Source organism: Zerene cesonia, chromosome 15 (assembly GCF_012273895.1).
Source record: "Zerene cesonia ecotype Mississippi chromosome 15, Zerene_cesonia_1.1, whole genome shotgun sequence".
Classification (NCBI taxonomy): domain Eukaryota; kingdom Metazoa; phylum Arthropoda; class Insecta; order Lepidoptera; family Pieridae; genus Zerene; species Zerene cesonia.
In genome coordinates, this window is record NC_052116.1 from 3,100,631 (window position 1) to 3,114,889 (window position 14,259).

The following is a 14,259-nucleotide window of genomic DNA, read 5'->3' on the forward strand; positions in this document are numbered from 1 at the left end:
TCAAACAATACTGATGCAATACACAAATATATGTTACCATGGGGTGACCCTATGCCATATTGTTTAAATTGAAATTGTTTAAAACATATATATCACATGGAATTGTTATTTCGCATCCAGGCAATTTTTATATTTATTTATTATGGAAATAAAATTACTTATTGGCGGTATTTATACATAAAATTAAACGGTAGAAGAACTGCATCTGTACATGAATGAGAGGGGGGGGGTTTAGGTTCAATAAACCCTAAATTTATTGAAATTCTTCAGTTTATCCAGGATTATATTTCACGCTAATAACAATATTAAAATTTTGATCCAAACTTGTACTAACATCCCATTGACTTGTACACTATCAAAACATCTCAGTCATTAGTTGTGTATAGATAGAAAAACCTGATAAAAATATAGTCTTACCTGTGGGATGTATCATCAAGATCACCTTTCCGTCGATGATGGGCCAGTTCCTGACGTGTGTAGCACTTTCTTTCGCTTGTAAAAATCTAAAAGAATACTATAATTATTAAGTTTATTACATTGAAAAAAAACTGTTCAAAAAAAAATGAGGTTATTAACTTGTATAAAACAATAATCTTTATACATAAAAAGAAAGCATTAGAGAAAAAAACTAGAAAGATGGATAAAGATATAGATGCTTGACCCTATTTTTTTAATGTAAGGAAATCCACTGGCTAAAACCTCATGTGGCCTACTTCGGCAAAGGTAATGAGGGGTTCCCAGGATCTCCCTTAGGAACACACACAGTACCCCTCGTGGGCTTGCTATACGCAGCCCCACAAGTCTCGACTTGCTCAACGACAGATTGTGGCCAGATGACTGATCCCTACTATAACAGATACTGACAATTTAGGTTTATTGAAGATTACTAAGACCTCTTTCTTTCTGTCCATCTGTCACCAGCCTGTCTCTCATCAACTGTGATAATTAAATTGATAAAATTTTCATGACTGCACATGGCTTAGGTATTTGTATGGAACATAATGCCAAGAATCTGACTGTCACTTGGTTTTATTTAACTTGACACCTTCCTTGACAATGGCATAAGTTGTCACCCATTGCAATTATTGAGAAAAAAAAGTATTGTTTGTCGTATCTATTTTTTATCAGATCATCATTTTATTTACATATATTACAGGTAGTTATGGCAATAAAGTGACACATAAAATGTTTATGAATAAACAGATGAAAGTCATAAGCTAAGTCCAGATATATATTCAAAAGTGTAATTCTGCAACTTACCCTCAAGTGCTTCACACATAAATCACAAAAGTACCTTTCATGTACTCTCTTCATATGGTCATTTAGCATAGTGAATGTACGAAAAGGGGGTATGTTATCACAGATCTTGCAATGGTTTTGTAGCAAGGCTTCATAGGATTTTTTGATTTCTTCGCTGCAAAACCCTATTTTAAATTGCCTTTCAAAGAGTTTGTCAGTAAACACCTTGTTTCGAAGCTCTTTATATGGCTTAACGGTATCCGTAAACACCACCTTCAAATAAAATACATTTTTATTTTAGTAATATTCTGTCATCAGTAAATATGAAGTTCATCTTAAATGAAGTAATTTGTATTAATGACTATTGATATGAAATCAAACTGAAGGATTATATTTCTATGCATTGCAATTAAGATTAACACTGATCACACTTTTAATTAACAAAATTAAAAGTAAATGTTACAAAATATTATCGCAACTTACCTTGGCAAGGTCTTGACGACATATAGGACACTCATTTTGCAAACACAGCACTCTCATGCGTGTTGAACACTCGAAGCAAACTGGATGGTCACATTCTCCAATAGAGTAGTACACCACATTCTTAAAGCATACAACGCATGTAGTATTATCGTTTCCTTGCGAATCGGCCATAATTTCCACAAGTTTCTGTGAACCGAACAGTATGTGTATTACATTTGGGTATTTATAGATTACTTGTAGGTTCTAGGATTAATCCAATAATTGATTAGATACCTACTAATGAAGAAATTAGAAGAACAATTGCTGGAACGGCAATACGAGTCTTACAGCGATAAAAGTCGATTTTAACTTGCGAAAATTTCAGACTTCAATAATGAAGGGAAGACTACAGTGTCAGATTTGACATTGCCGTGTGTAGTTTGCTGTCGTTTGTCTATCAAATTAGCACAGATTAGACAATCAAACAATTGTATGACATAATGTAGATAACTACAACGCTTCAATAATAAAGACGTACACAGTGTCGTACTCCTTGGATATATTATTTTATTTGTGCTCAAAAGAGAAGACTGAAGACATACCACAGAAGACGGCCTACCCATAAATCAACACTTAAATAATGACCTTTTTACTTTTAATTGCCTGCTTGTTTATTGGATACTGTTTATGTCGATTAAATGCTCCCTTGGAATAAAAAAGGGATATGATATCCGGGCGGTACCAAGACGGGCGTCTAGTATTATGTAAAGCAAAAAGTTTTCATACTATCTTTAAATAGTTTAAATACTAACATTTCCTTACTAACCTTACTTCCTAACTAGACTTAAGACTTAAATACACCACACTGAATTTGACTGATTCAAAGTTATCGTTAGGAAAGTGTTAACGTCGATTTGATTTCTAAGTGGGGAAATCTTGCAAAAGATACCCATGGCACCCGTGGAAGGAGCCGTGGGTTATGTCGGATTCCTACCGCCTAAAACCCCACTGTGTTCCGTGGGACTGCGGGTATACATTGTACTTTACCGCGCGTCCCGCCCAGCAGTTACCCGTTTCCAGGCACTCTGCTTGATTAGAACACAAGCTTACGCCGTCTACTCTTTAACGATGGATTGTTCCCCGCTCCACCATCGGCCGGAGAGCGCACGCCTGAAAGCCTTCCTAACGTGTGATACCATGGAGGGCCCTACGGAGCACTTTTATAGAGGTTTCTCTCGCAGGCCTCATCTCGCAACCAGATGTGGCGGCCTTCGGTCCAGCCCCACGGACCGGATTACGAGTTGACAGACCGTGGGGAGACGTCGGAGGACAGCCGTCTCCCCACGCCCACCTGCAAGGACTCACCGCACGTCACCAAAGCGACACGTTGGGATCCCGCAAACTTTGCTGGTAGTAAAACTTTTTTTTAGAAGCACCCGCCATCTCAAGGTGTTGTCTTGCTTCCTCTGGTATATTGTCCAGAGACCTTTATTGTGCATAAAAAATTTATTTTTTCATACTTCTCCCTTTCTTCCAGGTACAATCCAACTACGCGGTCTCTGCGGTCAGGTACTGCGTTTCGGATCCTGCGTCTCCTCGTGACCACCCGCCACTTCATCTGCGCGTGCTCGTCATTCCAACACGACAAGGTGAATTCTGTGTGTTTTTTGGTCGGCATGTCTGTGTGATCGCTTCATTGTAACTGTCTATTGCCTCATCTATTTGTTGTATGCTGTGTATTGTGTCCATGTCCTGTACAGCTAATTGTCTATCCGACATCAGCTGGGTCGGTTTGTCATGAAACTGGGTCCAGTTTGCCTTATGTGTGTTAAATATGCGTGTAGTTCGTATGATGTTTGTGCCTGTGGACTTATGTTGTCGCACGCTGCACGCGAGCACACTGTCATATTCACATAGCTAGAGTACCTTTGACTACCTCTGATGGTATCGAACGTAGGGATGTCCCCGGTGTTGAGTATATGCATTCCCAGGCCAGGCCATGACCACTGGCCGCCCTCGCCGCATCACAACGGCACCAGAGCCACCTGGCCCCTCGGGGGATCCTAGCTAGCCAGCTAAACATCTAGCCAGCCTTACAAGCAGCTAGGCAGCCAGCCGAGCAACAGCCGGTTCCAGGCAGCCGGCCAGCCGGCATTACAGCCAGCCAGCCAGCCAACCGGTACACCATTCAGCCAACCGGTACACCATCCAGCTAGCGAGCCAACTAGATTACCAGCCGGTCCCATCCAGCCCGCCAGCCAGCTTCAGGCCAGCCAGCCAACCAGCCAGCTAGCTATAAGGACCCCTGGCCGTCGGGTCGGTCGAGTCTTTCAGACCACAGACCGGCCGTCCAGCCCCACCGCGTCCAATTAGCTTCACTCAGAGTACCAGAGTGTGCTCTGAGCTACTGAGCCCCCCGCCACGACAGGCTTGGAACCGATGGGGAAAGTATTATCGTCGATAACTTATCAAATTCAGCCAGTTAGCATATTAAATATAGACGTCAGGATGATTTCTGACTGGCTGAAGCATTTAGAAGTCTCCACATAATTAAATACTCATACTTACTAGAGTTTAATAAATAGCCCAATATTTTTTGGGTTGCCCATGTACCAGTCAGAATCATTGCAATCAAACAAAATCGAGCCTTGTTGATCATATAGTTTGTCTATGATTGTATATTCTCTTTGGTATTTTATCAATGAAGTGACGGTTGCAGTCAACAGTTTGAATCGTAGTTTTGAATTGGTTTGAAAATTTTTGCTTTAGAGCGTCTAATCGAGTACTTATTTTTTAAATGTAACTGAAACGTTTCGTTTGGGTGGTTTCAGTGTAAATGAAATATTATTATTAATTAAAATGGTATAAAGATATAAATAACATAATGTATTTCCAGGTAATACATAACTTTTATTTATACAATTAATACCTATTACGTGTTTTTTTTTTGATTATGTACTCCGTACCCATATATTTTATAGATCGAAAATACTCCGGAACATGTAAAAAGAGCCCGGAGAGCTAAAAAAGCCCCCCCTGTGTCGCCTAAAGAAGAATGTCCACGTTTGATACTGGCTCCCTTCTCCAGACCGCCGCAAGTCGTTTTCGACAATGTTCTCATCGGCTCATCATGCGAAAAATATTTGGAAGTTTTCAATCCGTCCAAACAAATTCAACAGGTACGTATAAATATTATAATTTATGCTTTAGTTTTAAACACTTTATCATTTATAAATCGCTCATTATGAAACCAGCCCAGGTAACAAATTAATCATTTAATCAAAATATGAAGCTTATAATGGTCCGAAAGTTAATTTTGAGCCCTACTAAGATGTTCCTTTATTATATGTATATAAATTTTCAATTAAGAGCTTTCTTATTTACTTATTTATAAATAAACTGATATGGACTTAAAGTTTATTCTCCTTCTTTAAAATTTGAATATTTTGGAAATGTTATAAAATTATTCATTTTTTTTTTCACAGATAACATTAAACAAAGCTTTACCTCCTGGATTGATTATCGAATTGCCTGGAGAATGGCTTGTTCTGGAACCAGAGACATGCTATTGTTTGAGCATGGTGTGGTCTCCGACACAACCTATAGCTCTACGGGAGACAATTAGGTTCACTAATGAAAACAGAGGCAGATATGATGTCATCGTTGTTTTGAAATCTGTAATGGTAAATAATGTTCATTAATCCTATCCTACTTCCTACTAATATTATAAATGCGAAAGTTTTTAAGGATGTGTGTGTGTGTTTGTTGCTCTATCACGCACAAACTACTGAACCAATTGCAATGAAATTTGGTAAGTAGACAGCTGGCCAACTGCAATATCATGTAGGCATTTTTTTATCCCGATATTCCTACGGGATACGGACTTACGCGTGTGAAACCGCGGGGCGCAGCTAGTACTTACTATTGCTTGTTTTAAAAATTAACTCAAAAAGTTTTCGATCAAAATAAGTGTTCTTTGTTCTGCTGTGTTGCCTTTTTTTGGTAGAATAGATTTATAATTTTAATAAAAAAAACAAAATTCAAAGATGAATTTGTTAGACCATTTTTATATGTATAGGCAATCTTCTTATCATTAATAAAATCTAGTGGTATACCTAAATGTTATCTATTATATGCATAATGTAAACTTCATTTATGAGTTGGTACCTGATTTAAAAATCTAAAAAATTCAAATTAAGAATAAATAACAAAAAAGGAAACTAATGCTTTTTTCAATTTACTTTATAGGCTATCAAAGCAAAGACTAAAGGTTTCAAGACCTCTCCAGGGAAGATAAAAAAGAAGTCATTGAAAAAATCTCCAGTAAATATCACAAAAAAGAAAGTAGAAGTAATCTATAATACCACTCAAATTAAGAAAACTATAAATGTTGTGCAGTCTACAAAATATAAAGTTTTAACTACCAGTAGTGAAACTTTTCTGGACCACCGACCTGCTTCACCTAAATGCCCCTTTGACTCGCCTAATAGTGTTGATATTGATTTTAACACATCAGAAATATTTTCAAATGTTCAAAATCGTACTGCTGAATCTTTTCTGCAAAAAACATATGACAAACCTTTGATAAATGACAAATTGGAAATACCCAAATCATGCAATGTTTTGAAACCATCAAACAAACAAACTTTTGAGACGTCTGCCTCTGATATTTTTGACAATATCACATTCACTCCTCTGAAAAGTGCTGCAACAAAAAATGAAAAACTAAATAATGGGCCTAAAATTGTATTGAGTATACCTTCCGAAAGTGACTATGATGACAGTTTAGACATTAAAGATGGGAATAAAGAGAATGAAACCCACTCAATCATTTGTATTACATCAACTCATTTGACCAATAATAGGTGGTTAACAGTAGATAGCCACACCAAATTGGGTAATACGGAAATTGAAACCCCTAAGATTGTAAATAAAAAAATTCCAAACACATCTTCACCAAAAGAATTAAATAGTCCAAACTTTTCCATAAATACCGATTTTTCCCGTATAAGTGACTTGTCGTTTTTCCCGCCACGATTTTCAACAGAACGCAAGATGTTCCCGAAAATTAATAATGACACTCACGATATAATAGATGACCATCATATGAAACTAAGTTCCGATACTTATACAAAAGATTCGCCCAATACACCATTTGAATATCACGTGAACCAAATCGAATCAAGGCAGTGTTATCCTCTGAAGGAACAAAATCAACGAATGTGTAGACAAGCATTATTTAGAGAACAAGATATACGGGACTACAATGAACGAAATTTCGTTACTCGTGCAGAACATAATTCCTGGCAAAATGATTTGAGAATGGATATAAGATCGCCGCCTAGATCTATAACTCCACCTTTACAATCCATTCCCGAAGAAAGTGTTCAATTTTCAGACACGCATACGTTTGATAGAACAAATCAGCATATGGATACATTCTCTGTTAATCGTACTTATAATAAACATGAAAAAACAGTAAATAGGCAAACGGCTTGGTCAAAAAAGGCTGTTGTTAAATCGAAGATTTTACCATTAACGAGGGCTTCTGCTACGAAAATAAATTCCACCTTTGATGCGAATAAAAGTAACGCTACGAATGTTACTCTTAATTATATCCCAAATGTTTATTCACAATCACTAACTGTTGATCCTTTCTTATCAACTACGTATTTTTATGATGAATCTCTGATTCAAAAATTTGAAAGAGACTTCAAACGTTGGCTAAATTATATATTGACACCTCCCGATCTCGATAGTAATGTTGAACAGAAAATAGATGTAGGTAAGGCATGGATTGAAAATAGAAATAAAGAAATTCCAACAGCTCCGACTAGAGAAAAAGTTTGTAACGTTTATCACAATAGTCATCGACTCGAAAGTTTACGTAAATCCGCGAGAACTTTGCTTAAAACCCCAGAAATATCTCAAGTTCTTCTTAAATTGAACGCTCAGATAGACAAGAAACTGATTGCCATAAGAGACGATAGAAATTTACATTTAGATATTGGATTACAGAAGACCATTATGGAAATTATACTCTCGTATAATCCACTGTGGTTGCGTATAGGCTTAGAGGCAATATATGGCGTAATTTTACCTTTGAAATCAAACAGCGATATAGAGGGATTAACCTTGTTTATCATCCAGAGGATGTTTAAGAATCCCTTTTTAAAAAATAAACATTCAAAATCGACTGCACCAAACATGCTGCTGCCGGCATATATAGAGGCGATCAAGAAGTTTAGTTTGAAGAAATTTTTCATGCTGGTATTCTTTCTAGATCAAGCAAAACAAAAGAAGTTGATATCGCACGACCCTTGTTTATTTTGCAGAAATGCAATATGCAAGGAGAGTCGTCAAATAATAATCCGTTTCACGCGGGAACTTATAGCCGGAATTGGCGATATCACTAAACATTTACGACCACTGGGTTATGTGGTGGTTCACAAACAAACATACCTGGATGAGTACAAATATGGTGTGAACGACATAGCGATTGATTTAAGGGATGGAGTGAGGTTGACAAAAGTTTCTGAAATTATTCTAATGAGAGATAATCTACTCAGTCAGCTACGTGCTCCAGCTGTTTCGCGCTTGCAGAAAATACATAACGTTGAAGTTGCTCTCAAAGCTTTAAGAGGTGCAAACTTTAAGATTGAAGGTGAAATTACTTCGACTGACATTGCAGATGGTCACAGGGAAAAAACATTATCTCTTCTGTGGCAATTAATTCACGTATTTCGTGCACCTTTATTCGAAAGAGCGGCCAACGTTATACAAATTTGGTGGAAGAAGAAATATGAAGTTATTGCTGAAAAGAGAAGAGTTGAAGAGGAAATACTCAGAAAGAGGATTATTGCTGCTGAAATTATTCAGTACTGGTGGCGACGTATACAGTATAAACGCATGTATGAAAAGCGATTGTATGAGGTTACTTGTGCTGTTATTACTTTACAGAAATTTTGCCGAATGTGGCTGTGCCGTAGCCGTTTGCGCAAGTATAAAACAAGTGTTCTAAAAATAGAAAGATGGTACACGAATTTGAAATTAATACGAGAAGCTAAAGAGATATTACGATCTAAGAGAGAAGAACGTAGACACAAGTGCGCTGTTCTTATTCAGGCATATGTCAGACGCTGGTCCTGTAGGAAACATTATCAAGAAACATTGGAGAAAGTAGTTTATATTCAAGCTCTAGTTCGTAGATTTTTAGCGAAAAAACGATACCAAACTTTAAGAAATTGCACTTTATACATTCAAAGAACGTACAAACGTAAATTATTGATGAAAAAAGATATGATGCACTTTGCTGAAGTTAAAGAAAAAGTGGTGCGTATACAAAACTATTACAGGATGATTAAACAACGCAGACTGTTCTTATCAATAAAAAATGCCGTTAAGACTATTGAAGAGCGCTACATAGCGTTGCTAAAGATGAGGGACGAGCGGAGGAAATTTACGGAACTGAAAGAAGTAACGATAAAATTACAAGCAAATTATAGACGTAAAATATGTAGAAATGATTATATTAAAAAACGGAATTCAATTATAGCTTTACAGAGAAGAATTAAAGCATACCTAACTATGAGACAAACAAGGTTGGAGTATCTCAAATTAAGAGAGAGTACAATCATTTTACAAACTTATTTAAGATCTTATTTGAGAATGAAAATAATAAGAGATACATATCTGAGACAGAGAAAAGCTGTCCTGACTATCCAAAACTACTACCGATCATTTATGAAAACCAAAAAACAAAGAAATCAATATTTGGAATTGAAAAAGGCCACTATATCTATTCAAACCTATTATAGAGGTTTATTAATTATGAGGCAAGTTAGAAACGATTTTATAAAAATGAGAAATGCAGCTATTATTATACAGCGACGATTTAGAGCGAAACTATTAATGAAAAAATTAAAGGAAAAATACGAAGCAATAAAACGCGCAGTTCTTACAATTCAGACACGGTATAAAGCTCAGAAAGAAATGATATCACATAGGACACATTTTGAGACATTGAAACGCTCTTGTATATTTATTCAAAGATTCTATAGAGCTTATCAAATTGGAAAGAGAATGCGCGAAAAATACCTTCAACAGAAAGAAGCTGCAATAAAAATCCAAAAATGGTATAGAAACAATACAAACGGCAAACAGATAAAGAAACAATATGAAATAACAAAAAAAGCTTGCATTACGATTCAAAAAGTATATCGTAGTTATGTTCTCACCAAGAGACAACGAGAAGAGTATTTGCGAATTAGAAGTGCAACAGTATGCTTACAGAAATATTATAGAAATTATGTTGTATCAAAGAATATTAGATTACAATACTTACAAATGAAGACTGCTACAGTTACAATTCAGAGATATTTCAGAGCCTATTTAGAAATGAGAAAGCAAACAACAACTTATTTACAAATACGACACGCAGTTGTAACTATACAAACACATTATAGACGTTATAGAGAGATGAAATTAATTAGACAATACTATGTAGAACTAAAGTCAGCTGCTGTATGTATTCAAAGACATTTCAGAAGCGTGCAAGCTATGAAAGAAGCGAAAAAACGATATTTGTTATTAAAGAAATCTACTATCGTAATCCAAACAAGGTATAGGGCTTTACGTGAGATGAGAATGATTCGTAAACAATATTTAAGAAAAAAGGCTGCTATTATTCTATTACAAAGAAAATTCAGAGCTCATTGCCTAATGAGACAAGCAACAAAAGATTTTGTTGCTAAAAAAACTGCCTGTATCACTATTCAGAAGTTTTACAGAGCATATAAACAGGGCTCGCAACAACGTAAACTCTATCTGGAATTAAGAAACGCTGCAACTGTTATACAACGCAGATACAGAGACTTAATTTTAATGAGGAAAGAGAGAACTGTTTTCCTTACAATTAAATCGGCAGTTATCGTTATTCAAAATACTTATAGGGCTTACAAACTAATGGTTAAGCAAAGGAATATTTATCAAAATCAACGCAAAGCCTGTTTACAAATTCAAATGGCATATAGGGCCTATGTTGAAGGTAGAAAAGAAAAATCAAAATATACCCAGTTAAAGTCAGCTGTTATATTGATACAAAACTGGTATAGATCTACCATAGAAACTAAAAAACTTCGCAAGGAATATTTACAATTGCGAAGAGCTACTATATTTGTACAGCGCCATATAAGGGAAAGACGGTTAGCTCGAAAGAAAACTCTGGTACAAATTCAAGCCATTACAACAATAACAAATTGGTACAGTACTATAAAAGAACGCAGACGGTTCTTAGAATTTAGAAGAAAAGTAGTTATTATGCAATCAGTCTTCCGTATGTTAGTTGTTCGCAATTACTACTTGAAAATAAGGAATGCGGCAGTAAAAATACAAAGATATTACAGATCTTATTTATTAACGAAGAACTCAAGAATTCAATTCCTCGAAGTTAAAGCTAATATAACAAAGTTGCAAGCACATGTTCGATGTTTTATAGAGAAGAGAAAATATCAACGACTCAAGGCGTCTGTCATAGCTATTCAGTGCGCTTATAGACTTAAAAGAACTAGAGATCAAATCCTTAAAAATAAAAGAGAAAAGGCTGCTTTGTGTATACAAAAGAACGTACGTAAATATCTTGTACAGAGGACTTACAAACGATACTATGAAAAGTTAGTATTCATACAGAGATTGTGGAGAGGAAAACTTTTAACGCGTGATCTACATTTCGAGTATATGCACAAAAGGAAGACAATAATAAAATTACAAGCACACATGAGGGGGTACTTGGTAAGGAAGGAAATAAAAAACAAAAGAGAGAATTTATTAAAACTACGAGAACAGAAAAGGCAAGACTGGGCTGCAGCAAAAATTCAAGTATGTATATTTCTTATTATTTTGAGTATTGTATCTAATATTTATTTATTTTTTTTAATATTAAATTTAAACATTATTTCAGGCTCTATTTCGCGGACACAGAGTTCGCGTTGCTAATGATGCAAGAATTCTAGAATGGCGAAGGAGATGGCGCGATGATAAAGTTCATTCTACTCAGAGGTCACTTGGGGAAAGAAATGAAGAAGCCATGGATGTTCTTCGAAATATGTCCGATATAGAGACTGTAATAAGAGCATTCCGATCTCTTGGTAAGATAAAAGTATATTAGATTAATAAATTTGTTTTGTTACACAAAAGTAACAAGGTAGTTTAAAAAATCTATAGAAATAAAGTAACAATTATTTTCTTTATCAAAAATTATTTTTATTGATATTAAACATAACATAAATGATATTATTAATGTGAATGTTACAGAGCTATTAACAGAGGTGTTCCCGATGATGTATAACTCAAACGCAGCTTCAATTGTGCGTCGCGTATATGTGTACATGTCTGTAACAAACAGATCTATTTCTAGTATTGAAGTGTTGAAGTCGGCTGCTTCCGTTTTGGTCAACCTGACTAGGTATAAGATAACTGGACCTAAGATATATGCGGTGAGTGGCTAATAAAAATTGAAATGACATTATCGGAATAAGCAAAAGAGATAACTTTACAGTATTAGTTATTATTTACATATTATTACTATTATATTTCAAGTACCTTGATTTTTATTCTATAGAAGTAGTTGAAATAACCTAAAATAAGCTATAAATAAGCTTCTATCGAGTGTCCTGAGACGCACACGTGTTTCTTAGTTTTTTTTTATGTATGTAGGTATAGCTTAACGTATTATATATTATTTGCAGAGAGACCGCATACCGCCTGTGTTGAAATTCATGTGGCGATTTAGCAACAGTGAGACGCACTTATTCTGCATACTAGCTACTTACTTATGGCTTTTCGCCAAATATGATGAAATTAAAAAGGTATTTATATGATAAGTTTTTTAAAAATATCAGACTCGTAATTTTTATAACCCCATCAATAATTAGTAATCACACTAATATTATGAATGTGAAAGTTTGTTTGTTTTGATTTTTGTCTGTCAATCACGCTGAAGCTACTGAATAGATTTTGATGAAATTTAGTATACAAACAGGGTATGAGCTGACTTGGATGATAGGATACTTTTTATCCAGATTAAATGCTCCCTTGCGATAAAACAGGAATCTTGATATCCGGATGGAGCTGGGACGAGCGTCTAGTAATGGATAAATTTAAAAAAAAACTTGGAGATAGGATAGCTTCAATACCAGGCGCTCTTCACTTAATAAAAGTATTTATTTATATTACAAAAAGTATTTTAACCAAGTAGGAATATGGCCTACTCGGTTAAAAAGTGACATCAAAACATGTAGATAAAGATGTTTATAATGGAAGCTATTTTGATTTAAAAAAACGATTGAGACATGAAATTTCACAAAAATTAATACAACCATTAACCATTACAGGATTTGAAGGATTATCTGCACGAAGCAGAAAATCATAAAATAATGGTGGCAATTAAAGGCAACGTAGATAGGATGAAGAGAATGGTAACTAACTCGGCGCGGCACAGACTGAGCACGCCACAGTCCAGCCGTTTTGTCTCTCACACGAACCAATCGGCGCGAGACATCGGCAATGTTAGTGTTTGCAGTAATTCTAGCAATAGCAGTAACCCCGATTTGCTACTGCCAGCGTTGGACCCCGACTACGGAATCTCGCGAGCTGACAAGCCTCGATACTTTGAGGATGCCCAACAAGCGATTAACTGTCTCTTCCATGTTTTTGAGTTGTAATTGTATGTTTTTATTGTATTAATAATGTATTGAGATGTGTCTGATTGAGAACACTTAAATTGGTATACCCATTTAAGTTTTCTCATAGGGTAATAATTATTGAAATGAAAGATCTATAGGTTAAAAGTAGTATAAATATTTAAATAATATATTAATTTGAAAAATATGAGGTTAATCCTTATATTTTGCAAATTAAGATATATCCCATACCTATTGCCATATCTACCCTTAAAAAAAAATCTGTTTGTATCACTTGTTTTCTCTTTGCGTGTAATTTTTATTTATTTGATAAATTTTATACTCCAGTCTCAAAGACAAATCTCAACACATCTTTTTATTGCTGTAATAATTTAATCTTGACATAATCATGTTATTTTTAATGTTAACTCTCGCTTTGTAAGTAAAGTGATTGTATGTTTAATTTAATAAAATATAATATATTGATTGTTTTTTTTATGTATTTATGATTATGGATATACAAATAATATATTTTTTTAATGATAAATGCCGATCGTCGGCGCCATTTTGCTCTAATGCATATACTTTGGCAGAGGGGAATACGCAAGTAAGGCTTATCCAGACATATATGATCTAAGGTTCCTATTTCCTGACCCCCGAGATTACTCCATAAAAACTCACAATCTATCTCTACAATACTAGTTATATCGAAGCATAGCTCTAGGCATATAATCATCACTAAAGCAATATCGAACCCATTGACACTTTGTGAGTATGAATAGTGGATCCGGATTATTATACCAATTTCTGTAAGGGATACTAGATGCCGTGTGCTAGAGGTGCCAAATCAACTCCTAAAAATATAATTTCGCCAGTTCTA

At 35.2% G+C, this 14,259-nt stretch overlaps 2 protein-coding genes across 3 annotated transcripts in view; one reads left to right on the top strand and one right to left on the bottom strand.

The window, feature by feature from the left end:
• The window catches only part of LOC119832710 (E3 ubiquitin-protein ligase ZNF598-like), an 8,245-nt gene extending 6,107 nt beyond the window's left edge, over window positions 1-2,138 (bottom strand). Inside the window, exons 1-4 of one of the 2 annotated variants that reach the window (XM_038356434.1) lie at window positions 2,000-2,138; window positions 1,723-1,908; window positions 1,261-1,512; window positions 418-503 (exon numbers count right to left, since the gene is read on the bottom strand). In XM_038356434.1, the coding sequence (XP_038212362.1) occupies window positions 418-503; window positions 1,261-1,512; window positions 1,723-1,893 (509 nt within the window). In that variant the 5' untranslated portion in view covers window positions 1,894-1,908; window positions 2,000-2,138. Of the gene's footprint in view, window positions 1-417; window positions 504-1,260; window positions 1,513-1,722; window positions 1,909-1,995 lie in introns of both variants that reach the window. The other variant, XM_038356435.1, reaches the window with a different exon arrangement.
• Window positions 2,139-4,576: 2,438 nt separating this feature from the next.
• Window positions 4,577-13,861, top strand: LOC119832662 (protein abnormal spindle-like). Its single transcript, XM_038356365.1, has 8 exons — window positions 4,577-4,597; window positions 4,683-4,880; window positions 5,187-5,384; window positions 5,950-11,577; window positions 11,660-11,846; window positions 12,013-12,194; window positions 12,447-12,566; window positions 13,092-13,861. Exons 1-8 carry the CDS (start codon window positions 4,586-4,588, stop codon window positions 13,419-13,421), a joined length of 6,855 nt encoding a protein of 2,284 aa, XP_038212293.1. The 5' UTR covers window positions 4,577-4,585; the 3' UTR covers window positions 13,422-13,861.
• Window positions 13,862-14,259: the final 398 nt, after the last annotated feature.